At 44.1% G+C, this 24,280-nt stretch overlaps 1 protein-coding gene across 2 annotated transcripts; it reads right to left on the reverse strand.

Annotated features, from left to right (window-relative positions):
• Positions 1 to 10,879: 10,879 nt before the first annotated feature.
• Positions 10,880 to 23,541, reverse strand: LOC139541277 (protein NDNF). 2 transcript variants are annotated; one of them, XM_071345740.1, is made up of 4 exons: positions 23,166 to 23,541; positions 16,758 to 16,961; positions 15,917 to 16,041; positions 10,880 to 13,002 (listed from the first exon to the last, which is right to left on the reverse strand). In XM_071345740.1, the coding sequence occupies exons 2-4, from the start codon at positions 16,955 to 16,957 to the stop codon at positions 11,603 to 11,605; spliced, it is 1,725 nt and encodes a 574-aa protein (XP_071201841.1). In that variant the 5' UTR covers positions 16,958 to 16,961; positions 23,166 to 23,541; the 3' UTR covers positions 10,880 to 11,602. The 2 variants fall into 2 exon arrangements, with proteins under 2 accessions (XP_071201841.1, XP_071201842.1); XM_071345741.1 differs by lacking the exon at positions 23,166 to 23,541 and adding an exon at positions 20,545 to 20,658.
• Positions 23,542 to 24,280: the final 739 nt, after the last annotated feature.

Below are 24,280 nucleotides of genomic sequence, written 5' to 3' on the forward strand. Positions count from 1 at the left end.
CCTAGCCAGTCTCCAGATCTCAACCCCATAGAAAATCTTTGGAGGGAGTTGAAAGTCCGTGTTGCCCAGCAACAGCCCCAAAACATCACTGCTCTAGCGGAGATCTGCATGGAGGAATGGGCCAAAATACCAGCAACAGTGTGTGAAAACGATGTGAAGACTTACAGAAAACGTTTGACCTCTGTCATTGCCAACAAAGGGTATATAACAAAGTATTGAGATAAACTTTTGTTATTGACCAAATACTTATTTTCCACCATAATTTGCAAATAAATTCATAAAAAATCCTACAATGTGATTTTCTGGATTTTTTTTTCTCATTTTGTCTGTCATAGTTGAAGTGTACCTATGATGAAAATTACAGGCCTCTCTCATCTTTTTAAGTGGGAGAACTTGCACAATTGGTGGCTGACTAAATACTTTTTTGCCCCACTGTATATATACAGTATATCACAAAAGTGAGTACACCCCTCACATTTTTGTAAATATTTGAGTATATGTATCTTTTCATGTGACAACACTGAAGAAATGACACTTTGCTACACTGTAAAGTAGTGAGTGTACAGCTTGTATAACAGTGTAAATTTCCTGTCCCCTCAAAATAACTCAACACACAGCCATTAATGTCTATACCGCTGGCAACAAAAGTGAGTACACCCCTAAGTGAAAATGTCCAAATTGGGCCCATAGTGTCAATATTTTGTGTGGCCACCATCATTTTCCAGCACTGCCTTAACCCTCTTGGGCATGGAGTTCACCAGAGCTTCACAGGTTGCCACTGGAGTCCTCTTCCACTCCTCCATGACGACATCACGGAGCTGGTGGATGTTAAAGACATTGCACTCCTCCACCTTCCGTTTGAGGATGCCCCACAGATGCTCAATAGAGTTTAGGTCTGGAGACATGCTTAGCCAGTCCATCACCTTTACCCTCAGCTTCTTTAGCAAGGCAGTGGTCGTCTTGGAGGTGTGTTTGGGGTCGTTATCATGTTGGAATACTGCCCTGCAGCCCAGTCTCCGAAGGGAGGAGATCATGCTCTGCTTCAGTATGTCACAGTACATGTTGGCATTCATGGTTCCCTCAATGAACTGTAGCTCCCCAGTGCCGGCAGCACTCATGCAGCCCCAGACCATGACACTCCCACCACCATGCTTGACTGTAGGCAAGACACACTTGTCTTTGTAATCCTCACCTGGTTGCCGCCACACACGCTTGACACCATCTGAACCAAATAAGTTTATCTTGGTCTCATCAGACCACAGGACATGGTTCCAGTAATCCATGTCCTTAGTCTGCTTGTCTTCAGCAAACTGTTTGCAGGCTTTCTTGTGCATCATCTTTAGAAGAGGCTTCCTTCTGGGACGACAGCCATGCAGACCAATTTGATGCAGTGTACGGCGTATGGTCTGAGCACTGACAGGCTGACCCCCCACCCCTTCAACCTCTGCAGCAATGCTGGCAGCACTCATACGTCTATTTCCCAAAGACAACCTCTGGATATGACGCTGAGCACGTGCACTCAACTTCTTTGGTCGACCATGGCGAGGCCTGTTCTGAGTGGAACCTGTCCAGTTAAACCGCTGTATGGTCTTGGCCACCGTGCTGCAGCTCAGTTTCAGGGTCTTGGCAATCTTCTTATAGCCCAGGCCATCTTTATGTAGAGCAACAATTCTTTATTTCAGATCCTCAGACAGTTCTTTGCCATGAGGTGCCATGTTGAACTTCCAGTGACCAGTCAGTATGAGGGAGTGTGAGAGCGATGACACCAAATTTAACACACCTGCTCCCCATTCACACCTGAGACCTTGTAACACTAACGAGTCACATGACACCGGGGAGGGAAAATGGCTAATTGGGCCCAATTTGGACATTTTCACTTAGGGGTGTACTCACTTTTGTTGCCAGCGGTTTAGACATTAATGGCTGTGTGTTGAGTTATTTTGAGGGGACAGCAAATTTACACTGTTATACAAGCTGTACACTCACTACTTTACATTGTAGCAAAGTGTCATTTCTTCAGTGTTGTCACATGAAAAGATATACTCAAATATTTACAAAAATGTGAGGGGTGTACTCACTTTTGTGATATACTGTATACATATAAACAGTGTACTGTATGCCTATTTCACAGGACTAGTTGAAATATTTACTACATTTCCACCATGGCATTGCTTTTATCTATGCTTAATTCAGATATTTAAATAACATACTGTCATAAACAGTCATGGCAGCTGATGGCAGCAACACTGAACCATGCATTAGAGCACCAGCTGTTTCGGACAACTGTGTGATCTCGCTCTCTATAGCCGATGTGAGTAAAACCTTTAAACAGGTTAAGATTCACGGATTACCAGGACGCGTATTCAGAGCATGTGCTGACCAGTTGGCAAGTGTTTTCACTGACATTTTCAACTTCTCCCTGACACAGTCTGTAATACCTACATGTTTCAAGCAGACCACCATAATTCCTGTGCCCAAGAACGCCAAGGTAACCTGTCTAAAAGGCTATCACCCCGTAGCACTCACATATGTAGCCATGAAATGCTTTGAAAGGCTGGTCATGGCTCACATCAACACCATCATCCCAGACACCCTGGACCGTCTTCAATTCATATACTGCCTCAACAGATCCACAGATGATGCAATCTCTATTGCACTTCACACTGCCTTCTCCCACCTGGACAAAAGGAATGACTGCATGTCCACACACGACGCCAACACCATCATTAAGTTTGCTGACGACACGTCGGTGGTAGGCCTGATCAGAGATGCAGATGAGACAGCCTTTAGGGAGGATGTCAGTGACCTGGCAGTGTGGTGCCAGGACAACAACCTCTCCCTTAGCATCAGCAAGACAAAGGGGCTGATCGTGGACTACAGGAAACGGAGGGCCAATCCCGCCCCCATCCACATTGACAGGGCTGTAATGGAGCGGGTTGAAAGCTTTAAGTTCCTAGGTGTCAACATCACTAAGGAATTAACATGTTCCACACACATCAACACAGTCGTGAAGAAGGCATGACAATGGCTCTTCCCCCTCAAAAAGCAGATCCTCAAAACGTTCTACAGCTGCACCATTGAGAGCATCTTGACTGGCTACATCACCGCTTGGTATGGCAACTGCTTGGCATCCAACCGTAAGGCACTACAGAGGTTAGTGTGTACGACACAGTACATCACTGGGGCCGAGCTCCCTGCCATCCAGGACCTCTATACCAGGCTGTGTCAGAGGGAGGCCCAAACAATTGTCAAAGACTCCAGTCACCCATGTCATAGACTGCTCTATCTGCAACGGCAAGCGGTACCAATGCACTAAGTCTGGAACCAACCAGGGACCCTGAACAGCTTCTACCCTCAAGTCATAAGACTGCTAAATAGTTAACCAAATAGCTACCTAGACTTTCTGCATTGACCCCTTTTTGCACTCCTTTGACGCATCGCATACACTTCTGCTAGGCTAATTGGCTTGACCTACTGTACCTCTACCAAACTAGCTTACCTGGGTATGGTTTGGGTCATGCCTCTGTGACAGTTATAATGACAGTTTTATGAACCCCTTATGATAGAAGCTAAAAGTGTTGGTCTAACAGTAGGAACACACTCATGGTGGGTGTATAATATCAGTTACTGCTGTAGGGCCAACACTGAGCAAAATCAGCAATTGTGTTTCCACTGCTTTAAAATACATTCTCAAGGAACTATGGTACTCTGATCCAATTGCTGTCCCCATATTCCCTTTATTGCTTCTGTATGTGCAAGTGTGTGTGCGTGCATATGCGCTCGTGCGTGTGCACAATAATATGATGACTTTGCTATCCTTAGCTAAACATATCCCACTGGGAACAGTTCAACATTTGGTTTTGATTTACATTTGGTTGAGTTGTCAAATAATGTGAATTCAACGTGAAATCCCCCGCAACATTCACCATATCATTGGATTTAGGTTAAAAGTTGGGTGAAAAAAATACAAAATTCAGTTTTCCACATTGATTCAACATCATCACATACATTTTTTGTTGTTGAAATGATGTAGAAACAATGTTGATGAAAGCAGTTTTTACCCAGTGGGATTGCACTTTGTTGAAGATCTCATGTACCTCCTAACCTCAAATCAAATCCAATTTTATTGGTCGCGTACACATATTTTGCAGATGTGATTGCAGGTGCAGCGAAATGCTTGTGTTTCTAGCTCCAGCATTGCAGTTATACCTAACAATACCTAACAATACACATATATACAAAACAATTAAAGAAAGGAATTAAGAATTAAGAAACATCAGGAAGAGCAATGTCAGAGTCCGGAATGTAAAAATATATATAGGTATATGATGGTGTGTATAGACATTATGGACAGTATATGAATAGTAAAGGTGTGTACAGCATTAGTTATATAGGATGATCCTTGACTAGGATACATTATGTGCATATGAACCGGGTAAAACATGATGTAAACATTATTAAAGTGACAGTATTCAATGCAATGACTATGTACATAGGGCAGCAATCTCTAAGGTGTAGGGTTTAGTACTAGGTGGTAGCCAGCTAGTAACATTGATTAAAGTTCAGGGCAGGGTACTGTGCGGAGGCTGGCTAGTGATGACTATTTAACAGTCTGATGGCCAGGAGAGAAGCATTTTTTCAGTCTCTCAGTCCTAGCTTTGATTCACCTGTACGGTCTCCGGCTACTAGATGGTAGCAGGGGGAACAGGCCATTCCTCGGTGGCCCTAGACAAATTTCTTCAGCCTCCTGAGATTGAAGAGGCACTGTTGTCAGTGATGTGCACGCAGAGGAACTTGAAGCTTTTCACTCTCTCCACTGCGGCCCTGTCGATGTGGATGGGGGCGTGCCCTTTCTGCTGTCTCCTGAAGTCCACGATCAGCTCCTTTGTTTTGTTGACGTTGAGGGAGAGGTTATTTTCCTGGCACCTCTCTGCCAGCGCCCTCACCTCCTCCCTGTAGGCTGTCTCGTCGTTGTTGGTAATCTGGCCTACCACTGTTGTGTCGTCTGCAAACTTGATGATTGAATTGAAGACGTGTGTGGCCACGCAGTCGTGGGTGAACAGGGAGTACAGGAGGGGGCTGAGCACGCACCCTTGTGGGGCCCCCGTGTTGAGGATCAGAATAGTGGAGGTGTTGTTGCCTACCTTCACCAGCTTGGGTCGGCCCGTCAGGAAGTCCAGAACCCAGTTGCACAGGGCGGTGTACAGACCTAGGGCCCCGAGCTTAGTGATGTGCTTGGAGGACACTATGGTGTTGAAGGCTGAGCTGTAGTCGATGAAGAGCATTCTTACATAGGTATTCCTCTTGTCCAGATGGGATAGGGCAGTATGCAGTGCAATGGCGATTGTGTCATCCGTTTATCTGTTGGGGCGGTATGCAAATTGTAGTGGGTCTAGTTTGTCGGGTAAGGTGGAGGTGATATGATCCTTAACTAGCCTCTCATAGCACTTCATGATAACAGAAGTGAGTGCTACAGGGCGATAGTCATTTATTTTGCTTTCTTGGGTACAGGAACACTGGTGGGCATATTGAAGCAAGTGGGGGACAACAGACTGGGATAGGGAGAGATTGAATATGTCCGTAAACACTCCAACCAGCTGGTCTGCACATGCTCTGAGAATGCGGCTTGGGATGCCGTGTGGGCCAGCAGCCTTGTGATCTTCCTATCTAGGTCAGAGTATGATTAATTAACTAAAAAGTATACCTTTATGTATTTAGAAACCATCTTTGCAGGAGGACTTCACACAGTCTTAGTAACTTCACACGTTAATGCTGGATGAGAGAGTATACAAAAATACATTATGCGTCCTTTCAAACTCAATCTCTGACCATTAATGAGGGAGAAATACATCACCCACCTCGATTGGTTGATTTTCACCCTGCACAACAGAGATTAGTGTGATCAAGTATTCAGGTACACTGTGTCTGTTTGTGTGTATTGTCTATCTGAAGGACTGTGTATGTTGTTGGATGCAGACCTTGAACAAATCTCCTTTCTCTCTAATCAGCATTTTGTCCGCATTGTGATAGTGTTGTTTACTGTGTTTGTAACTCTTGCTTATCTTAATGACTTCCTGCGGCATTATGGCTCTGCGTTCCACTCTGACTGGTTCACATGACCAGTATGGGTTGGCTAGGTTACCACAGAGCCTTAGAGTCATAATGTTCTTGTTTTCTGAAGAGTCAATGAACTGGCATTAATCGATGCTCTCTTTCTTTGAAAGAGGATGAGTTTCCATGGGTAGGAACAGTTGTTTAAGACTCAGCACTCTGGACTCCATTGTCAAAATCCTAGTAAAGCTGTTGATTGTTTGTTTCCCTTTCCATGTTCCATTTAAACTGTGTCTTATTTATGTAGATTTCTCTTTTTAAAGAGACCAAACCTTTTTAATTTTTTATTATAACACTTTTTTTTCTCACAGTATATTCTAGTAGGAGGCTAGGCCTAGATAGACTGGAAATGGTCCTTTATTTCCGTATCACACCAGACCTGAAGTAACTCATCTTCATATTCTTTCAAATTCTTATCTGTTTCTCCTTGTCTGTTTGTGTATTTGTTTCTCAGTTCACCTTTGTATTAAAGGTTGTCTAACCAGTAGCCTTGTGTTATGTTCCAGTGGTGCTCTAAGACCCATTGACATTATATAAGAACAGGCCTATGGAAGTGCCCGCAGGAAGTCTAGGTGGACCTATTGGATGTTGGGAGTGACAAGAGGACTGAGACGGTCGTTGTGTGCCCCCAGCCCACCTACCCCTCCTATCCCCTCCTGACCTCCCTGTCTCCCATGGTCTGGGGAGTCAGGACCGAGACAATTAAAGGCCATGACCTCTTTCTCCCCCATGCCCTCTATAGACCCCTTACCCCATTAACTTTCACTCAGCTTGACTACCCTCTAGGTGATCCAGACCAACCCTGGTCTCCTACTGTTGACCAGTGACCACACACACAATCAGACATATTTTCCTGAGCTTTTCATTAGGTCTTATGTTGATGTACCTTATTCACTAGGTGGCAACAACGTTTAATTTATCTGCTAGATTCAGGTTATATTCAGGTTAGATCAGAAACAAGGCCGTATCAGACCCTGTATCAGACCATTATAAAGGTTCATAAAAAGACCAGAGGATCACTAACAGGACCAGGACTTAGAACCCAAAGAGTATTGAGCCATAGAACTTTGGATCCAACCATTTGCTCACTGTGCTGCCAATGGTGCCTCAGAGTGCCAAAAAGCACATAACACACATTTAGGACATGGCAGAGGATTGCACTGAAATAAATACTTTCAGAGATTCTTTTTTTCTAAGTAAATATTTTCACTACAGGGAAACCTCAGTTTGGCAAACACAGAAATGGTTCCATACAGGATTTTCCAAATGTCTGTGCATTTGTTGAAATACCCAAACCTGATACTGTAGGTTTAGGGGCCAGGCCACCTTTTGTTTCATGTTTCACAACCCTCCCCAGTCCCCCCACCACCCCAACCCCCTATTTCAAGTCCGTCGTCAAACAGCCAGCAAACCATTTCCTGCAACTCCGAGGTCACTGGATTAATTATGTTTTTGTTTGTCAACCCCTGGTCCCCAACGTACCCTGTTATAGCATGTTCTTCTGAGGGAGTCTACAGAGATTACAGTACTGATGAAGCATGAGAAATTACAGGCACTTAGGAGTGATTTTATGAGCACCAGAGAACTGAGGGACCACCCCTACGAGGGTCCTACTGGGGACAGGGCATTCATACTGTAATAAGCGTACACAATCACATGTTACCTTTCATGTTCATGTATTACAATCACACACACACGCACAATCATACACAACAAGGAAAAATCATGTGCATTCATACGTATACACAAAACCAACATAGACTTAGTACACATTGCACACATACATAGGCACACTAAAACACACACACACTCCTAGATGGTAAATTACTGGCAGTTAAACAGTGAATTCAGTGTTAGTGTATTATCACAGCAGCCATACGTTGGTTGAGTCCTTCAGCTGGGGTTTGTAGATGGAGGTTGTGTGGAGCTGAAATGTCTGACTAAATCCATACTCCATCCACATCTTTTTTTCCCATAGTAGCCAAGGTGCCTTAGCCTCATTCTGCTCCACAAAGCGTGTGATAGTCATCAGAGTGTCTACGGTTTCACTGCTTTCTCCGCCAAAGGGATTATCATCTCTGAGAAGCGCTCTGTGGTCTTCTTTAGTTTAAAATCTCATGAGAGTGTCATAAACAGAGGCTGTGTGTTAGTGTGTCGATGTATGTGTGTGGTGCATGGGTTTCTGTCTCTCTGGGCCTGTATGCATGCCTGCAACACTAGCGACCGTTTCTTCTTCACAAACTCTTTCCAAGTGTCACTGAGCTCTGAGGTCAGTAGCAGGATGCACTGTACATCTAGCATAATACATCCCATAGCAATTGTGGCTCTGACAATATATTATAGTGTCTGTCCCTGCTGCATTTGTGCTCAACTAGCAGTCCGGCGGTCGTTACTCTGACTGTTGCTCCAGAGCAGTTTGCGATGGACAAGTAAACTTCCCACACCAGCGCAGTGAATTTGAGGGGCAGGCGAGTCATGCTAACCCTGGCCAGTGATCAAAGCTGGGTCTCTGGCGCACAAGTCTCGCCATTCCACCACTCCTGCAGGGTCATGGATGTCTGTCTCCACTCTTCATTCAGCTGTATATATACGTAACGCACAGATCAAAGCTCCACGATCATTACCGTGTTAGAAAACAAACACACACAGCCCACCAGAGGGTGAGCTCCAGAACAGAGGCTTTTCTGTGTGTCTTACTTTGTGGTTTGTGCGTGCATTTGTCTTTGTGTTTTACTTTGTGGTTTGTGCGTGCATTTGTCTTTGTGTTTTACTTTGTGGTTTGTGCGTGCATTTGTCTTTGTGTTTGACTTTGTGGTTTGTGCGTGCATTTGTCTTTGTGTTTTACTTTGTGGTTTGTGCGTGCATTTGTCTTTGTGTTTTACTTTGTGGTTTGTGCGTGCATTTGTCTTTGTGTTTTACTTTGTGGTTTGTGCATGCATGTGTCTGTGTTTTACTTTGTGGTTTGTGCGTGCATTTGTCTTTGTGTTTTACTTTGTGGTTTGTGCGTGCATTTGTCTTTGTGTTTTACTTTGTGGTTTGTGCATGCATTTGTCTTTGTGTTTTACTTTGCGGTTTGTGCGTGCATTTGTCTTTGTGTTTTACTTTGTGGTTTGTGCGTGCATTTGTCTTTGTGTTTTACTTTGTGGTTTGTGCGTGCATTTGTCTTTGTGTTTTACTTTGTGGTTTGTGCGTGCATTTGTCTTTGTGTTTTACTTTGTGGTTTGTGCGTGCATTTGTCTTTGTGTTTTACTTTGTGGTTTGTGCATGCATGTGTCTGTGTTTTACTTTGTGGTTTGTGCGTGCATTTGTCTTTGTGTTTTACTTTGTGGTTTGTGCATGCATTTGTCTGTGTGTATATCAATAACAAAGTGTGAGTGTTTATATTTGTTACAGGCTTATACCTCCTGAGTGACTAGTACAGAAAAAATGAAGGAGTGCCTTGGCTTCATTAAAAACCCATCTACTCCCATTCAGACCTTATTCATGACTGTGTTGACCCCCAGAGCATAGCTCTAGCAGTCCCTACCTACTGGCTTTATTAGTAGGAGTTTACAGGCCTGTCCATGACATTCCCACAGCTCTCTGGGAGCTCCTCCACATTATTCCAGGGCAACAGCAGGTTAATATAAGCCAGGTGGAGCCTCCCCCGCGCTTCCTCTGAATGAGGTCGTTTGATTGACAGGAAGTTGTGGTAGTGAATCGGAGCGTTGCTGCTCAGGATCAGGTTGTGATAGAAACATGGAGACTCACAAGGAACAGCTGTTTGACTTGGCCACAACAGAGACAACTTCTCCACTCACTTGTGACCATTCTTAATTAAAACGTGTGGATGTGTGTGTGATCAGGTCTGTGTCAGTCAGTGCATGTTGAACTCCTATTCGTCTCTTACATGTGGCAAGTATACTGTAAGTGTGGTTAAAACTGTGTTACTCTACATCTTAAAACACATGAAAACTAAACGATTGCAGACACTAATGTGACAAAAGTTGTACATTGTACCTGTGTAGACACTACAGATGTAGGATCTTAATTTGAGACAGTTTAACAACAGGTAGACTATGGCCTATTTATTGCCTTACCTCCTTACTTCATTTGCACACACTGTATACAGATTTCCTACTGTGTTATTGACTGTACGTTTGTTTATCCCATGTGTAACTCTGTGTTGTTGTTTTTGTCGCACTGCTTTGCTTTATCATGGCCAGGTCGCAGTTGTAAATGAGAACTTGTTCTCAACTGGCCTACCTGGTTAAATAAAGGTGAAATAAAATAAATACAAAATTATTATGTGGATTATAATTAATGGACATTTTTGTAGAGGCTGATACATTTTTTTGTAAGGGAAAATCAAGTCTGATATTTACAAGTGGAAATTACAAACTACAGAAGCCTTTTAAAACCTCAAATACACTGCATTGCAGGAAAGTTCTCCGGCAACAGTTTGATCAAATGAAGATCCTACACCTGTACCTTTGAGAACTTTTGACACCGGCAATATAACAACATTTACCATCATTCAAATACATTCCTCCAAATAATTCACTCCGTCAGTCCCATTCATCTGATGCATTATGTCCATAATAAAATGTTCTTACATGTCAGTAATCGTTTATGTCAACGATCATGTTATGCTTACGAGGACATATGTAAATCTATAAACACTATATATCCTCCTTTCTGCTGATACACTGCTGTCTGACACCCTGCATCTATCTATGTGATGTTAACTAGCCCACAGAAGAACATGACACCCAGGGTGACACAGGGATTACTTGTTCTATATTTAGTGTTTATGTACATGAATATTGGCAGGACAACTCTGTACATGTGACAAACACGGTGATACAGTGATAACAGAGAGCTCCAGCACAGAACACATTTACAGACGGGCTCTAGAGTGCACCCTGGCTGAGATGCACAAGGGAATGTCTCCACAATGACAATTTCCTCATAGATTTTGAATTACTTCCTCATAAATGTAATAGTCATCATCACCAATAAATCAAACAATCAAACCAAAAGAGGCAAAGAAGTATAAAATAATTTAAATCTATCCTAAATGTGAATAATGCACTGAGAGAACTATATAAGGCCGGTAGCTATTGTATCTCTGCAGGTCAACGGGAATTGAAACTGAAGAAACAAACCATTTTGACAAACGCAAGAGTCATGCAGCAACAAAGAAACACACAAGATGAAACAGTCTCTTTTCTGAAGCTCGGAGGTCTCCCTGTTGGCAACGAGATGCTAGGTCCCCAAGCAAAGGCGACAGAGAACCTCGCTATGGATCGCCCAAAAACGTGCCAACAATGAAATGTAAACATAAATATACAGGTTGATATCTCTCTCTACAAACAGTTCAGTCTCTGCCACAGGCCCATCAGCTGTGTGAGTAGTCAGTCTGTATTCACTCCTTAGTAGAATATCACTTAGAGTTAAATAAAACTTTTTTAATATATATATTTATAATAGATTTATTCTATGCAGTCTTTTAGCAGTATTTCCTTGTTTTCACCAGTTTACTCTGGTATTTGACTGAGTGACCGCTGTGGCCCACAACATAAACGTCCAGCAGGTAGGTCTTGCCCGGCTCTAGCCCTGTGATGGTTTCCGTGGTAACGGCCTTCTGCAGGTTGGGGCTGTAAAAGTACTTGCAGAGGACCTTCTCTGACTTCCTCCGTGTCTCGGGCCCGGCACACTGGTTCTGCTCACGCCGCCGCTGCTCCTCGCCATAGCTCTCGGCCACCTCTTTTTTGTAGACACAGTACTTGTTGCGGTCCTGCGTTCCCAGCCAGGCCACAGTGGCAGTGGAGCAGGTACGCAGCTTGTCAAAAGCCTTGATGCGCGTGTCCTCGGGAAGCGAGGGGAAGGGCTGCTTGCTGCTGGGCTTTGTGGTGGCCAGCACCTTCAGGGTGGACGCTCCCTTCCTGCTGCCTCGCAGACGGATCAGGTACTTGGCCTTAGGTTTCCCTCGCAGCTGGAACTGTCGTACCCCTTCCACATTCTGGGAGAGCAGCAACTTGCCGTCACGCCTCACCTGCACCTGGACAGAGTCCAGACAGGCGTGCACGAACAGAGTGACCCTCTGATGAGAGGAGACCGGGGCGAAGCGTAGGAACTTACTCCCCTTCCTCTTGATGAAGACATCAGACACCTTGCTGTCCTTCAGCTCCACCGTCTTCTGCCGAGCCTCCTCCTTAGTGCGGGCGAACGTGCCCACGTAGGCGGTGCTGGTGTTGGTGGCAGAGTTCACAGCGAATACGTCAAAGTAGTACTGAGTGTCCGGCTTCAGGTCCGACACGGTGAAGATGTTCTTGTTGCCAATACAGACTTTTTGAATGTCCGAGGCCTTGGGCTTGGCTGTGTAGGAGCGGGAGATCTTGTTGCTGGTGAGACCTCGGTCCTTGTTAAAGTCATTGTCTGAGCGGACAAAGCCAAAGTGGGCAAAGTCAAAGGGGCTGAAGTCCCGGCCTGGCTTTGGAACGGCCATGAAGGCATCGTCAGCGCTGATCTTAGCCTCGGCAGCACACAGACTTTTGAAGTTGTGCTCCTTGTTGATGACAACACAGTACTGGACGAGCTGGCCCATCAGAACACCCGTGGGGGTGGGCTTCCAGGCCAGAGTGACAGTGGTACGCCCCAGGGCGGTGACGTCCACACGGGGATCGTAGGGCAGCTCGGGGTAGGGCTGGTCAGACTCTGGGGTGGTGGTGGCGTACACCTTGAAGTTGCTGTCCTTCTCTGTGGAGAGCATCTCCAGTTGGTAGAGGCCGGAGGGAGAGCTGGTTGCCACGTAAGACTCCACATCATTCCCCTTGTAGGAGAAGAGCTCTGTGCCCTCATCCACTGTCACCTGCTGCTGCTTCTGCTGGTCCAGGGGCTCCGGCTTACCTGGAAAGCACACAGCGACACAAGAAGACTTAACATTACTTATTTTCATATCACAGCAACCACATCATCTCCTGAGATATTTTTTGTTAACATCCCCTAATGTTTTTATTTTTTATGTTTGGTCCTGAAGTAAAATAATTTCCATAGGTGGCAAATAATTACCCATTTAAAGTGTTGATCCTGGTGAGGTCATGGTGAAGCTCTCTCCGAGCCAGACAATTAGCCCCTCACAAGCCAGCAGCCATGCTTTCACTCTAAACATCTCTAAACATCCCAAAAGATCACAGGCCAATATTCACTTGGCCCTTCCAGGGAAGTTCTGCTACAAAGAGGCCCAGCCCTTATTTCAGTTGTGCTTAGAACCATAATATTATGTTTGTCATCCAGAGAGTGGTCTGAACGGTGTTCTAAAGAAAGGATAAAAGTTCCAATCTGAGGCTGAGACATTCAGCAAACAGAGGAGAGAACAGATGAATAGATAGAGAAGTTGTGCATTTGTGTATTTACAGTGTTCACTGGAAACTCGTGCACACACATCGCCTTCTACCTATATGTGAATGGCTCCTTGGTCTACGTTAAGATGCCATGTGTAGCACATATGTAGCACATTACTGTGTTACAGTATTTAGTCTCTATTCTGTAATATATTAGGACAGTGAACATCAAAAAAGTAGGAAGTATCAGGCAAAAAGCCCATTTATTAATTGGCAGAGACACACGTGCATACACATAGTCATACACGTGCACACATGTACTTTCACACCCTCACATATGTACACTCTAAAACCACCGCTGCAGTCCATGTCTGTGCTCTAATGGGACTGGGCTTGAGGGAGTTGATAGATTTTTTGTGTTTCAAAGACACTGTCCAGATGGAGAGAGAGAGTCCGAGTGTGTGTGAATGAGAGGGGAGAGAGAGAGAGAGAGAGAGAGAGAGAGAGAGAGAGAGAGAGAGAGAGAGAGAGAGAGAGAGAGAGAGAGAGAGAGAGAGACAGAGAGAGAGAGACAGAAAGAGAGAGAGAGAGAGAGAGAGAGAGAGAGAGAGAGAGAGAGAGAGAGAGAGAGAGAGAGAGAGAGAGAGAGAGAGAGAGAGAGAAAGAAAGAGAGAGACAGAGAGAGAGAGAGAGAGAGAGAGAGAGAGAGAGAGAGAGAGAGAGAGAGAGAGAGAGAGAGAGAGAGAGAGAGAGAGAGAGAGAGAGAGAGAGCGAGAGCGAGAGCGAGTATATGTTAGTAGTGTACAAGGGGATTATTGTACCTAGCTATCTAAAGATGTTTATGGGGGATTAATGTAGAAGGCTTAATCACATTCTACTTATACACTGTATTTGTCTGCCAGCCAGCCAGCCAACCAACCAGCCAACCAACCAGCCAAGGGCAGTCTCTTCTACTCAGAGCTCTGTGCCCTTTTCACAGACTACAGACATCAGGTGTGGTCAATCCAGACATCAAGTGTGGTCAGATCATACACTGTGTTAGTTAATAACCATACCACAACCACAGCAAAAAAGCAGACCGCCAACGCTGCCCAACCACAACAAAATGTAGAGTGTCTTTACAATTTGATCCAAAACCACGTCAATAAAATGTTAATGCTAGTTACTGTTCATCCTGATACATTTCTGAAATGATTGTTTATGTATTTGTTGTACCTTAATCATATATTGCACGTTTTACCACATAATTACATTGTAATAGTCCCATTTACATTAGCTAATAGTTCCATAAATCATATTTATATGAATTCCCATATACACTACATTACCAAAGGTATGTGGACACCTGCTCGTTGAACATCTCATTCCAAAATCATGGGCATTAATATGGTGTTGGTCCCCCCTATGCTGCTATAACAGCCTCCACTCTTCTGGGTAGGCATTCTACTAGATCTTGGAACATTGCTGCAGGGACTTGTTTCCATTCAGCCACAAAAGCATTAGTGAGGTCGGGCACCGATGTGTTAGAGGTGTTCAATGGGATAGAGGTCATGGCTCTGTGCAGGCCAGTCAAGTTCTTCCACACCGTTCTCGACAAACTACTTCTGTATGGACCTCGCTTTGTGCACAATGGGGCATTGTCATGCTGAAACAGGAAAGGCCCTTTCCCAAACTGTTGCCACAAAGTTGGAAGCACAGAATCTCGTCTAGAATATCATTGTATGCGGTAGCGTTAAGATTTCCCTTCACTGGAACTACGAGGCCAAGCCCGAACCATGAAAAACAGCCCCAGACCATTATTCCTCCTCCACCAAACTTTACAATTGGCACTATGCATTGGGGCAGGTAGTGTTCTCCTGACATCCGCCAAACGCAGATTAGTTCGTCAGGACTGCCAGATGGTGAAGCATGATTAATCACTCCAGAGAACACGTTTCCACTGCTCCAGAGTCCAATGGCGGTGATCTTTACACCACTCCAGTTGACGCTTGGCATTGCACAAGGTGATCGAAGTCTTGTGTGCGGGTGCTCAGCCATGGAAACCCATTTCATGAAGCTCCCGACAAACAGTTATTGTGCTGACGTTGCTTCCAGAGGCAGTTTGGAACTAAGAACTGAGTGTTGCACCCGAGGACAGACGATTTTCACGCACTACGCGCTTCAGCACTCAGCGGTCCCATTCTGTGAGCTTGTGCCACCTACCACTTCGCGGCTGAGACGTTTTTGCTCCTATACGTTTCCACTTCACAATAACGGCACTTACAGTTGACCGGGGCAGCTCTAGCATGACAGAAATTGGAAGAACTGACTTGTTGGAAAGGTGGCATCCTATGATGGTGCCACGTTGAAAGTCTACTGACAATGTTCATCAATGGAGATTGCATGGCTGTGTGCTCGATTTTATACACCAGTCAACAACAGCTGTGGCTGAAATAGCCGAATCCACATACTTTTGTATATATAGTCTAATTGGTGTTTACCTGATCCCTCTCCGCTGGCCTCATCAGGCAGCTCCTGCAGAGTGAGCTTCCACTCCAGAGGAGCATCACATGGTGTCACCGTCACAGACATCGGGGTGTTGTCCTCCTCCACCACAAAGTAGTACCTGCAGGAACAAGAAGTAGTGCCCAGGTAAATGATAGGGTTAACTACAGGTTTAACTACTGAAATCATCTATGGTCACTCTATGGTTGTCTCCGAGTGCTAATGACCTGAGTCTCTTTTAGCAGACATTATCTCAATAACATGAACATCTCTTTCTCATCTATAATGCATTTCCTCATCCTATTATCCATTACAATGCATTCCATATTCCCAATGCATCCACTTACAGTAAGTCATCATACATAGCCTACAGTGCTATTTAGTGTGGGAAGGCTACAATGCTGTTTGTTTTCGATCAAACACAACCTGGTCTCATGTATTTGGTAAGATAAGACATACAGTACATGTACATGTTTGGAGCAATAGACCTACATGTTGGTAATGGTTGTTGATAGTGATGGCTGTATTTATAGCAGGTTAGTGTTTTTTGTCATGAATCTTGTTCTGGAGGTCACCAGCTAGCACAGCCACAAAGTCATACAATCTGATTTTAAACCTAACCCTAACCTTAACCCTAACTTTAACCACACTGCTAACCCTAATTCCTAACCATAACCTTAAATGAAGACCAAAAAGCTTTGTTGAACTTTTACAATATAGCCAATTTTGACTTTGTAGCTGGCCTATCTACAGGGAAATCGCTCAGTTCTGCCTCCAGGACAAAACTTATGGCAATAAACGTCAACTTGCGTATTGCTATAGACCTGGAATCGTTACCTTTTAGGTGTGTCCCTGAACAAGTATCCACTGATCTCAGCGCCGTCTGGGATGACGGAGGAATCATGAAACAGGGTCTTGTCTCTGATCTGCATCTGGAACAGGCCCTCATCTCGCGTGGGCAGCTTCTGGCCAACTACAACCCCCAGCACCAGTGCCAGGCCCAGAGGCCAGCCCTGAGGTCCCAAGCACAGCCTCATCCTCCTGTAACACACAAAATAGTAATGCAGGAATGTCAGAACAGTTAGAAATGCCAAAGTACACTCTTTAGAAAAAAGGGTTCCAAAAAGGTACTTCAGCTGTCCCCATAGTAGAACCCTTTTTGGTTTCAGGAAGAACTCTTTTGAGTTCCATGTAGAAGCCTGTGTAAAGGGTTCTACATGGAACTGAAAAGGGTTCCACCTGGAACCAAAAGGGTTCTTTAAAGGGTTCTCCTATGGGGACTGCCGAATAACCCTTTTAGGTTCTAGATAGCACCTTTTTTTAAAGAGTGTAGTGAATATTGGAAATCTTTCAATCAATACTTGGAAGAAGAACTTGAAAATGTGTTTCCAATCTTGCCTGTTAAGTCTCAGAATGGAAGGGAAACCAGTAACATGCTGCCAGAGAGGAAAGTGAGAGACAGAGATGGAGAGATAGATGCCCCATCTCTTGCAAAAAGAGAGTGGAAGGCAGACAAAAAGAGAGAAACTACATTTAAGGGGATAGAAGAGGAGGAAAGATTGGCACTGTCTAACAGCTATGGGATGTGACTCAGTACACGGGTCTATGCAGCTTACTGAGGCTCAGGAACACAGAGATATCCTCTGTCTATTGATTTGACCACATTGATTGCAGCTGATGGGAAAGCCAAATCCCGGCTGATTTAATCAGGGTAATGATGGTAGATTAGCCAGATACTTTACTGCCATTTACTGCAAGTGAGAGTGTGTCCTTTTAATGACCCCTCTTCCCTCTCTCTCCCTCTCTCTTCCTTGTCCTCCTTTTCTCTCTCCTTCTTTCTCTTCCACCCTAGCTCTCCATGTATTTTTTCCCACAAATATAGCTCATCTTTTTTTTCTTCTCTCTCACACACATGTACAGTAATCTCTATCCCACCCTCTTTCTGTCCTTGTCAAACAGACATTCTCTCCTTCCTCTCCTCCCTCCCTCTGGAGAGACATAAGTCAAACCAGAGAACCCAAAGCTGGTCATGCTTCCATGCTACAAACATGGCTTCATTACTACATTATCTTCCTTTTAAAACACAATACAGAGAAAAGCCCTCGACAGCTCCTGTCAGTGTGTCCATCTCCCCTCGTGCCTGAGCTGAGCCTCCCATCATCCTGTCAGACTTCAGAGAGGCGGAGGAAAGCCTTCTAAGTGGTACTTTGAGGTTTGACTCACACGAGAGGAGATCCTTAGCTCCTCAGCTTGTCTCATTCCATTTCAGAAGCGTGTCGGGCGGAACAAAGAAATGTCTATTAATACTCAAGACAGCGCTGAGGTGGTATGTGCAGAGCTCTACAGGGACCCCAATACACAGCACAGAGGCTCCCAGAAGACTCTCCCAGTCCCTGCTGCACTAAGCCCACACAATGACACTATCAGACTGATGTCATTCGATATGGGATATGTGCTCTCTCAATGGTTAGTGTGGTATCGTCCATCAGATTTGCTTGCCAACATATTTAGCATAACCCAACATGCACTTGATGTGCTGTTTCCAATGTAAGCAACTTGCCCACCGCGTGTGGTAATACTGATTCAAACCAATGGCTTTGGTTTGAGTTGGTCAAAGTGCTGCAGTATCCCAAGTCTGAGAAGTGTTACCACTAAATGCTACGTTCCTCTATCCAGACTCAGATCCCATGTATGTGCCACCACTGAAAGATGACACCTTCACATTAATATAGTTGGATTTGACTGTGCTAATGTCTGGGCCATGTGGTTGTGTGGAGCAGCACAGACAGGCTGGAATCTGGAATGGTTGTGCATGCATGAGACTGCTCAGGCCATGGAGTTAGCTCTCTTTACCAAAATAAAACTTCAAAAAAGCTGCATCTGGAACAAATAAAGCCAAATGTTTAATTAGAGTGAGGGATAATGTATGATCGTAATTTGGGGGAGGATAATTTGAAGGCAGAGCCGGCCACAATCGTGTCAACTTTGTTTTGCTGCCGTTTATTTATTTATTTATATATTCATTTATTTTTTCGGTTTCACTCCGACTGGAACTTTGTTCAAAACTTTAAGCACTTTTGGTCATTAAAGAAAAAAGCCTAATGCATCATAAATATGAAGTTGTGCATAGCCGCAGGAAGTAGTTTGGGGGTGGGGGTGCTGCGATTCTTTTGCCAAGGGGGGAGAAAAACCAAAAATTGCCTGCGCTGAAGATGTCTATATCTGTCCGCTAATACAGTACACTACTTTTGTGAATAAAATTTGACTAAATGTAAGCCTATTTGAGTGTTTACCAGCATTTGTAACTTGAGTCTGATAATGTACAAAACAGTTAATCTGATAATACTTGTAGAATATAACAATACTTGCTTGGTATATGTTTTCAAGTTTCTTCAAATACTTTGCAAATGCAACTTATTTCTATGTGAAAACTGAAATGGTCTATTCATGACTTTTCCATTTTAGTAGACACTCTTATCCAGAGCAACTTACAGTAGTGAGTGCATACATTTTCATACTTTTTCGTACTGGTCCCCCATGGGAATCGAACCCACAAGCCTAGCAACTGAGCCACATAATCACATTACTTCATCACAAACAACTTGATGTCTCAATGTACTCAATTACTGTATTGTGCATGGTTTTTCTTCATAGTGAATAATACTGAACAGCTTATGCAGAAAGCATAATTAATGATAGAAATATAAGTATGTCTGTCACAATTTAACTGTATAACCTGTAGTAATAACTATGTAATAACCACCTAAATTATATGACTTTACGATGACAGTTAGTTCCACATGAATTCCTATATGGCAACAAGAACATGAACCATGCAGCGTTCACTCTGTGCCTTTATCATGCCTTTAACAGAACTACGTGAATGACTATTTAGCCAGAAAACAATATTACATAACACAATAGACTAACTATACTATCACCTCCCAGGTGGAGAGTCGTTGGAATAGCACCAAATCATCTCGTTCATATAAATGCATCAACTAAGATTAAAGCAAAGTGAAGAATAATCTCATCAACTAATCAATCAACCATTTACTCAATCAATCCATACATCAAACTGAGATGTTGAAGAAGTCATCCCGTGAATGGTCAGTTTGGTTGTAGGATGTAGGTGTTTGTTGTGGTTATTGGTGTGTGTGCTGTTTGATACCAGTTGGTGAGTCAGTGTGCGTGATTGAGCTGGTATTCCAGCAGTCAGTCAATGTGAAGCCAGCACACACTGATGACTAGCACATATATTCTGTGTATAGAGCCATTTCTGAGTGACAGCGAACATGTATGCACAACAGAGCAGCTTACACCTGTCATTCACAGGGCACTACAGTAGTCCTACCCTCCAACTGTCCAACATGAAAGAACCATGTGGAGTGTGTGTGAGGACCTCAGCGTGCATGTGTATATGAATGTGCTCACATGGGTGAATGTATAAGCATGTGTATGTAAAGGAAGATTGTGCGTGTGCATGTCTGTGTGCTTGCTTGCCTGCCTGTGTCCGTGCGGCCATGCGTGCCTGCAAGTGTGTATACTAGGCATCCCTTACACTGCCACATCCCCCCTCCGTCTCTCCATCCCTCCAATGTGTTCTTTGGGTCGTCCTGCCTACCTCCTTCTGCAGCCTCAGCCCCAGCCCCAGTCCTGCAGCTCCATCCTCCCTCCAGCCTCCCGGCCCCAGCTCCATGTCTCTCTGTCAGGACGGGTGAACCTCCTGCCTGCTCCCACATGGAGCTCATTAGCAGGACAGGAGGGAAAAAGACACTAATTTCAACACAAATAAAGAGACATTTGGGATTCCTCCCAAAGAGACGCCTGGCAGGGTTCACAGGACCTGGAGCCGCTTTGTGTTTTCGTAAAACCTCTCTGACAGCAGATTTATGGTCAGTAGGTCTTTGGTAGCAGACTCCATCACTGATGTGCTGTCACTTCAGGGCCAACCGGGGGATTGGGGATACAGACAGGCAGGCAGAGCTGAGGGCTCAGAGCCTGAGATGGAACCAACCACACATAACCTGGGCCCATGCTGATGGACAGCCAAACCCAGAGTAGGTCTGGTGCTCTTGGAGAGCCAAACAGCTCATTAATGAATTGGTAGAGACTGAGGTTTAGGGCCTCTGTCCAGGAGCAGAACTTTTTTCTGCGCAGAATGTGAGTTTATTTGCATGTGTGTGTGTGTCTTCTAAACTGTCAAATTCCTCTCACCCAGAGTGTGTATAAGTCTACATTATCCTTCACATTCTGTCTCTAAACTATCTACATCATCATCAGCCCACAAAGACTATGCTGCTGCTCCTGGCAAAATAGTATGTTCAGAAAGGGGAGCCTACTGTATTTTCCATCCTTGCCTTTCGCTCTGTCTCTCTGTTTTATGGTTCATTTCTGAGTGAGGCCTGCAGTTAGCACTGCATCCTGGAATGATGCATGGTGGAGCATGTCAGGTCGCAGGGGCAGTTTCTATTACTGCGCTACAAATGAGCCAGTCAAATTAGGGGTGCAGCTCTGACTGATGTGCAATTCATTGCTGTCATTGTGAATGAAGGGCAGATCACACAAGATTAGCCCTACAAAAAGCACAATGGGAAAGAAATCGTCCACTCTCTGCCAATCAGCATATCAACGATAAGGGCATGGACCAGCATCGTGGGAAAGGAGTCAATCATGTATCCGCTGGACAGAGAGCACAGACCCCTTCTTCAGGAGAGAGACGGCCATCAGTCTGATGGCACTGTCTCTGCTTGTGTCCATCTGAGGAGGCATAATGAGGGCTTTGCAGAGTGAATGTCCTGGACACTGGGAGAGGATGTGGATATGATGAATAATTTAAGGAAGGGAATAAAAACCTGTCGCTATGGCCTTAATCTTCCAGCAACGACTCTGGACGTGACATCCCACTCCAGCGGTCCGCACAAAGCAAAGGCAACGAGGAGACTGTATATACACTGCAGCCCGTCACTTCTCCGGACGCATAAATGGCTGTAGCAACACTGGCGGAATTCTTTCAGCCGGAGTTTTCATATGCAAATCACTGTTTAGTTACGGTATGCAACACAGACCTTCCCATTTTCATACTTTTGTTAATTATTCATTCTCCTGAGAAAGTACGGGAGGCTTCTCTCTGCTACTAAATAGAGTTATTCAAATTCCCAGTCTATATTGCCTATATTTTATATAGGCTACAAATATATATTTTAAACGAATAACACTTTTTATCAATAATATATATATATATATATATATATATAAATCAACTTAAATACATGTTATTATTTACAATAAGATAGTAGCCTGTCTAAAAACAACGCGAGAGACAAATTAATAAGTAATTATGTAAAAAGGCAACAAAAAATTATGTTTACTACTTTTCATACATTTCAATAGCAGTAGGCTACTTTGTCCTGATTTTAAGAGGGAATTTTGTGTAGGCTCCCCAAATGTGAGATGGAGTGTGGGTGAGGAATCAGAGCAGGATAGCGGTAGGCTACTTGCAGGTGCGTGGGCTTGCTCATTGGTAAAACGAAAACTCTACTATTGCAAAACTGACGCTCCAGACCAGTCTAACATTTTCCCAACATTTGTGTCATGTTCATCCGCAGCACCACTATAAAAAAGGGCCAGTGAAGAGAATGTATGCCACGTACTATAGAAGGGGGCGAGAACGCATATTGATGAATTGCGTCTGGCGGGTTTAGAGGGTGCTCCGTCACCCTGAGAGCATGGGAACTCCGTTATGGGCACAAAGCAGGGCTCCCCAGACTCAGAGCCCCGAGTGCGCGGACACTGCCTTCCGCGTGTCCTTTTCAACTCCCTCAAAGGTTCATCCTTTTCACGCGACATTCACCGTGCCTTGTGAAATACAGCCAAACTAAGCGAACCAAATTAAAAAAGCATGCGAGCCCAGGCTTGATTGAAATGTGTTTTGAAATCCTTAACTTCCCGGAGTTGTAAACCACAAAACCCCTTCCCCTCTATTTGGCAGACGTTTCAAAGGCAGCGTTCTTTATTCGGAGAGTCCCTCTCTGTTTTTCTTTTTTATGGAAAAGTCTCTCCACAAAATCTCTCCACAAACCATTTAGACTTAATAGGCTACAAAAGCGCAAGCGTATTGCTTTATAGAACAGTTTTTTATCGATGTGGTTTATCATAAGTTCACTTCATGGAACATGTATATAAAGCAGTGATCATATGGATAGCCTAAATATAAAATATTTTGTGAATGAGCCTCAGTCTTACCTTTCAGATTTAGGGATGATAAAACAAGTTGGAAAGTTCTCTCAACCAGCTCAACACTTCTGAGACCAACACAATAAAAAAACTAAATCAAACAAAAAATACAATAAATGTGTCCTTTTCAGTGTTCGATAGATTCCTCGAGTCAGTTCTGGTGTGGTGATAATCGGACTACAGCTGTGGTGCGTGTTGGCAGTTCTGGAGGATTGAACCTTGTCTGTGTATCCTGAGTTCTGGCAGCGCGTCCGTCCCCTGCCGTGTGGCTGCTATTGAGACTGGACCGACTGAATTGGAAGACAAACTGATGCGAACTTCTGTCTATGCGCTTCCCTAGGAGCACTCCGAGAACCGGCCCACTCCTCCCCCTGGACACCACAGCCCCAACAAGTAAAAAAACAACCAGAGACCAGGCAGAACCAGCAACGGACCTATCACAGACACGGACTCAAACTGACATCACTTTATGAATGAAAAACCTATATTTCAAAAGCACCTTTAGGACTACTTTGAATTGCTATAGTCATAACAACCCACTGTGCAAAAAATGGCAGAATCAACGTCATTTCCACCTAATTTCAACAACAACAAAAAATCGACGTGGTGAGGTTGAATCAGTGTGGAAAACTGATTGGATTTGCAAAAAGTCATCAATATAAGGAAATGTTGCCTTTTTTTCAACCAACTTTGAACCTAAATCCAATGACATGGTGAAATGTTTTGTTGATTTCACGTTGAATTTAGGTGAGGTGACAACTCAAACAAATGTAAAACTAGACGTTGAACTGAAGTCTATGCCCAGTGGGAAGTATAGGCCTAATGTATATACAATTGATCACAATTAGGCATACACACGTTTTAGCCTACATTATACATTTTCAAAATAGATATATTAATTAAAAATATTACTTTTACAACTTTTTTTCAATTGAAGGTAATATCCCTGAAATGTGAGCACTAATGTTGAACTGATTCGAAGTACTTTACAGAGGTGTCTGTTCCGCAAAGCAAAACAACGCATAAATATCATGTCTTCGCCTCTGTTTTTTTAAGCGCGGGGATCCCCCTCATAGTTCTCTTGTTGGGAGCTGTTTACGTCGTGATGGGCTCTGAAAACGGAC

The sequence above is a fragment of the Salvelinus alpinus genome, chromosome 16 (genome assembly GCF_045679555.1).
Source record: "Salvelinus alpinus chromosome 16, SLU_Salpinus.1, whole genome shotgun sequence".
NCBI classification, from domain to species: Eukaryota; Metazoa; Chordata; class Actinopteri; order Salmoniformes; family Salmonidae; genus Salvelinus; species Salvelinus alpinus.

Coding starts and splice junctions, on each gene's coding strand:
- LOC139541277 (XM_071345740.1), bottom strand. CDS start 16,957: ATGAGGCTGTGCTTGGGACCTCAGGGCTGGCCTCTGGGCCTGGCACTG. Junction 16,042..16,757: donor TTCAGGGACACACCTAAAAG/GTAACGATTCCA, acceptor TTGTTCCTGCAG/GTACTACTTTGTGGTGGAGG. Junction 13,003..15,916: donor GGCCAGCGGAGAGGGATCAG/GTAAACACCAAT, acceptor TGTGCTTTCCAG/GTAAGCCGGAGCCCCTGGAC.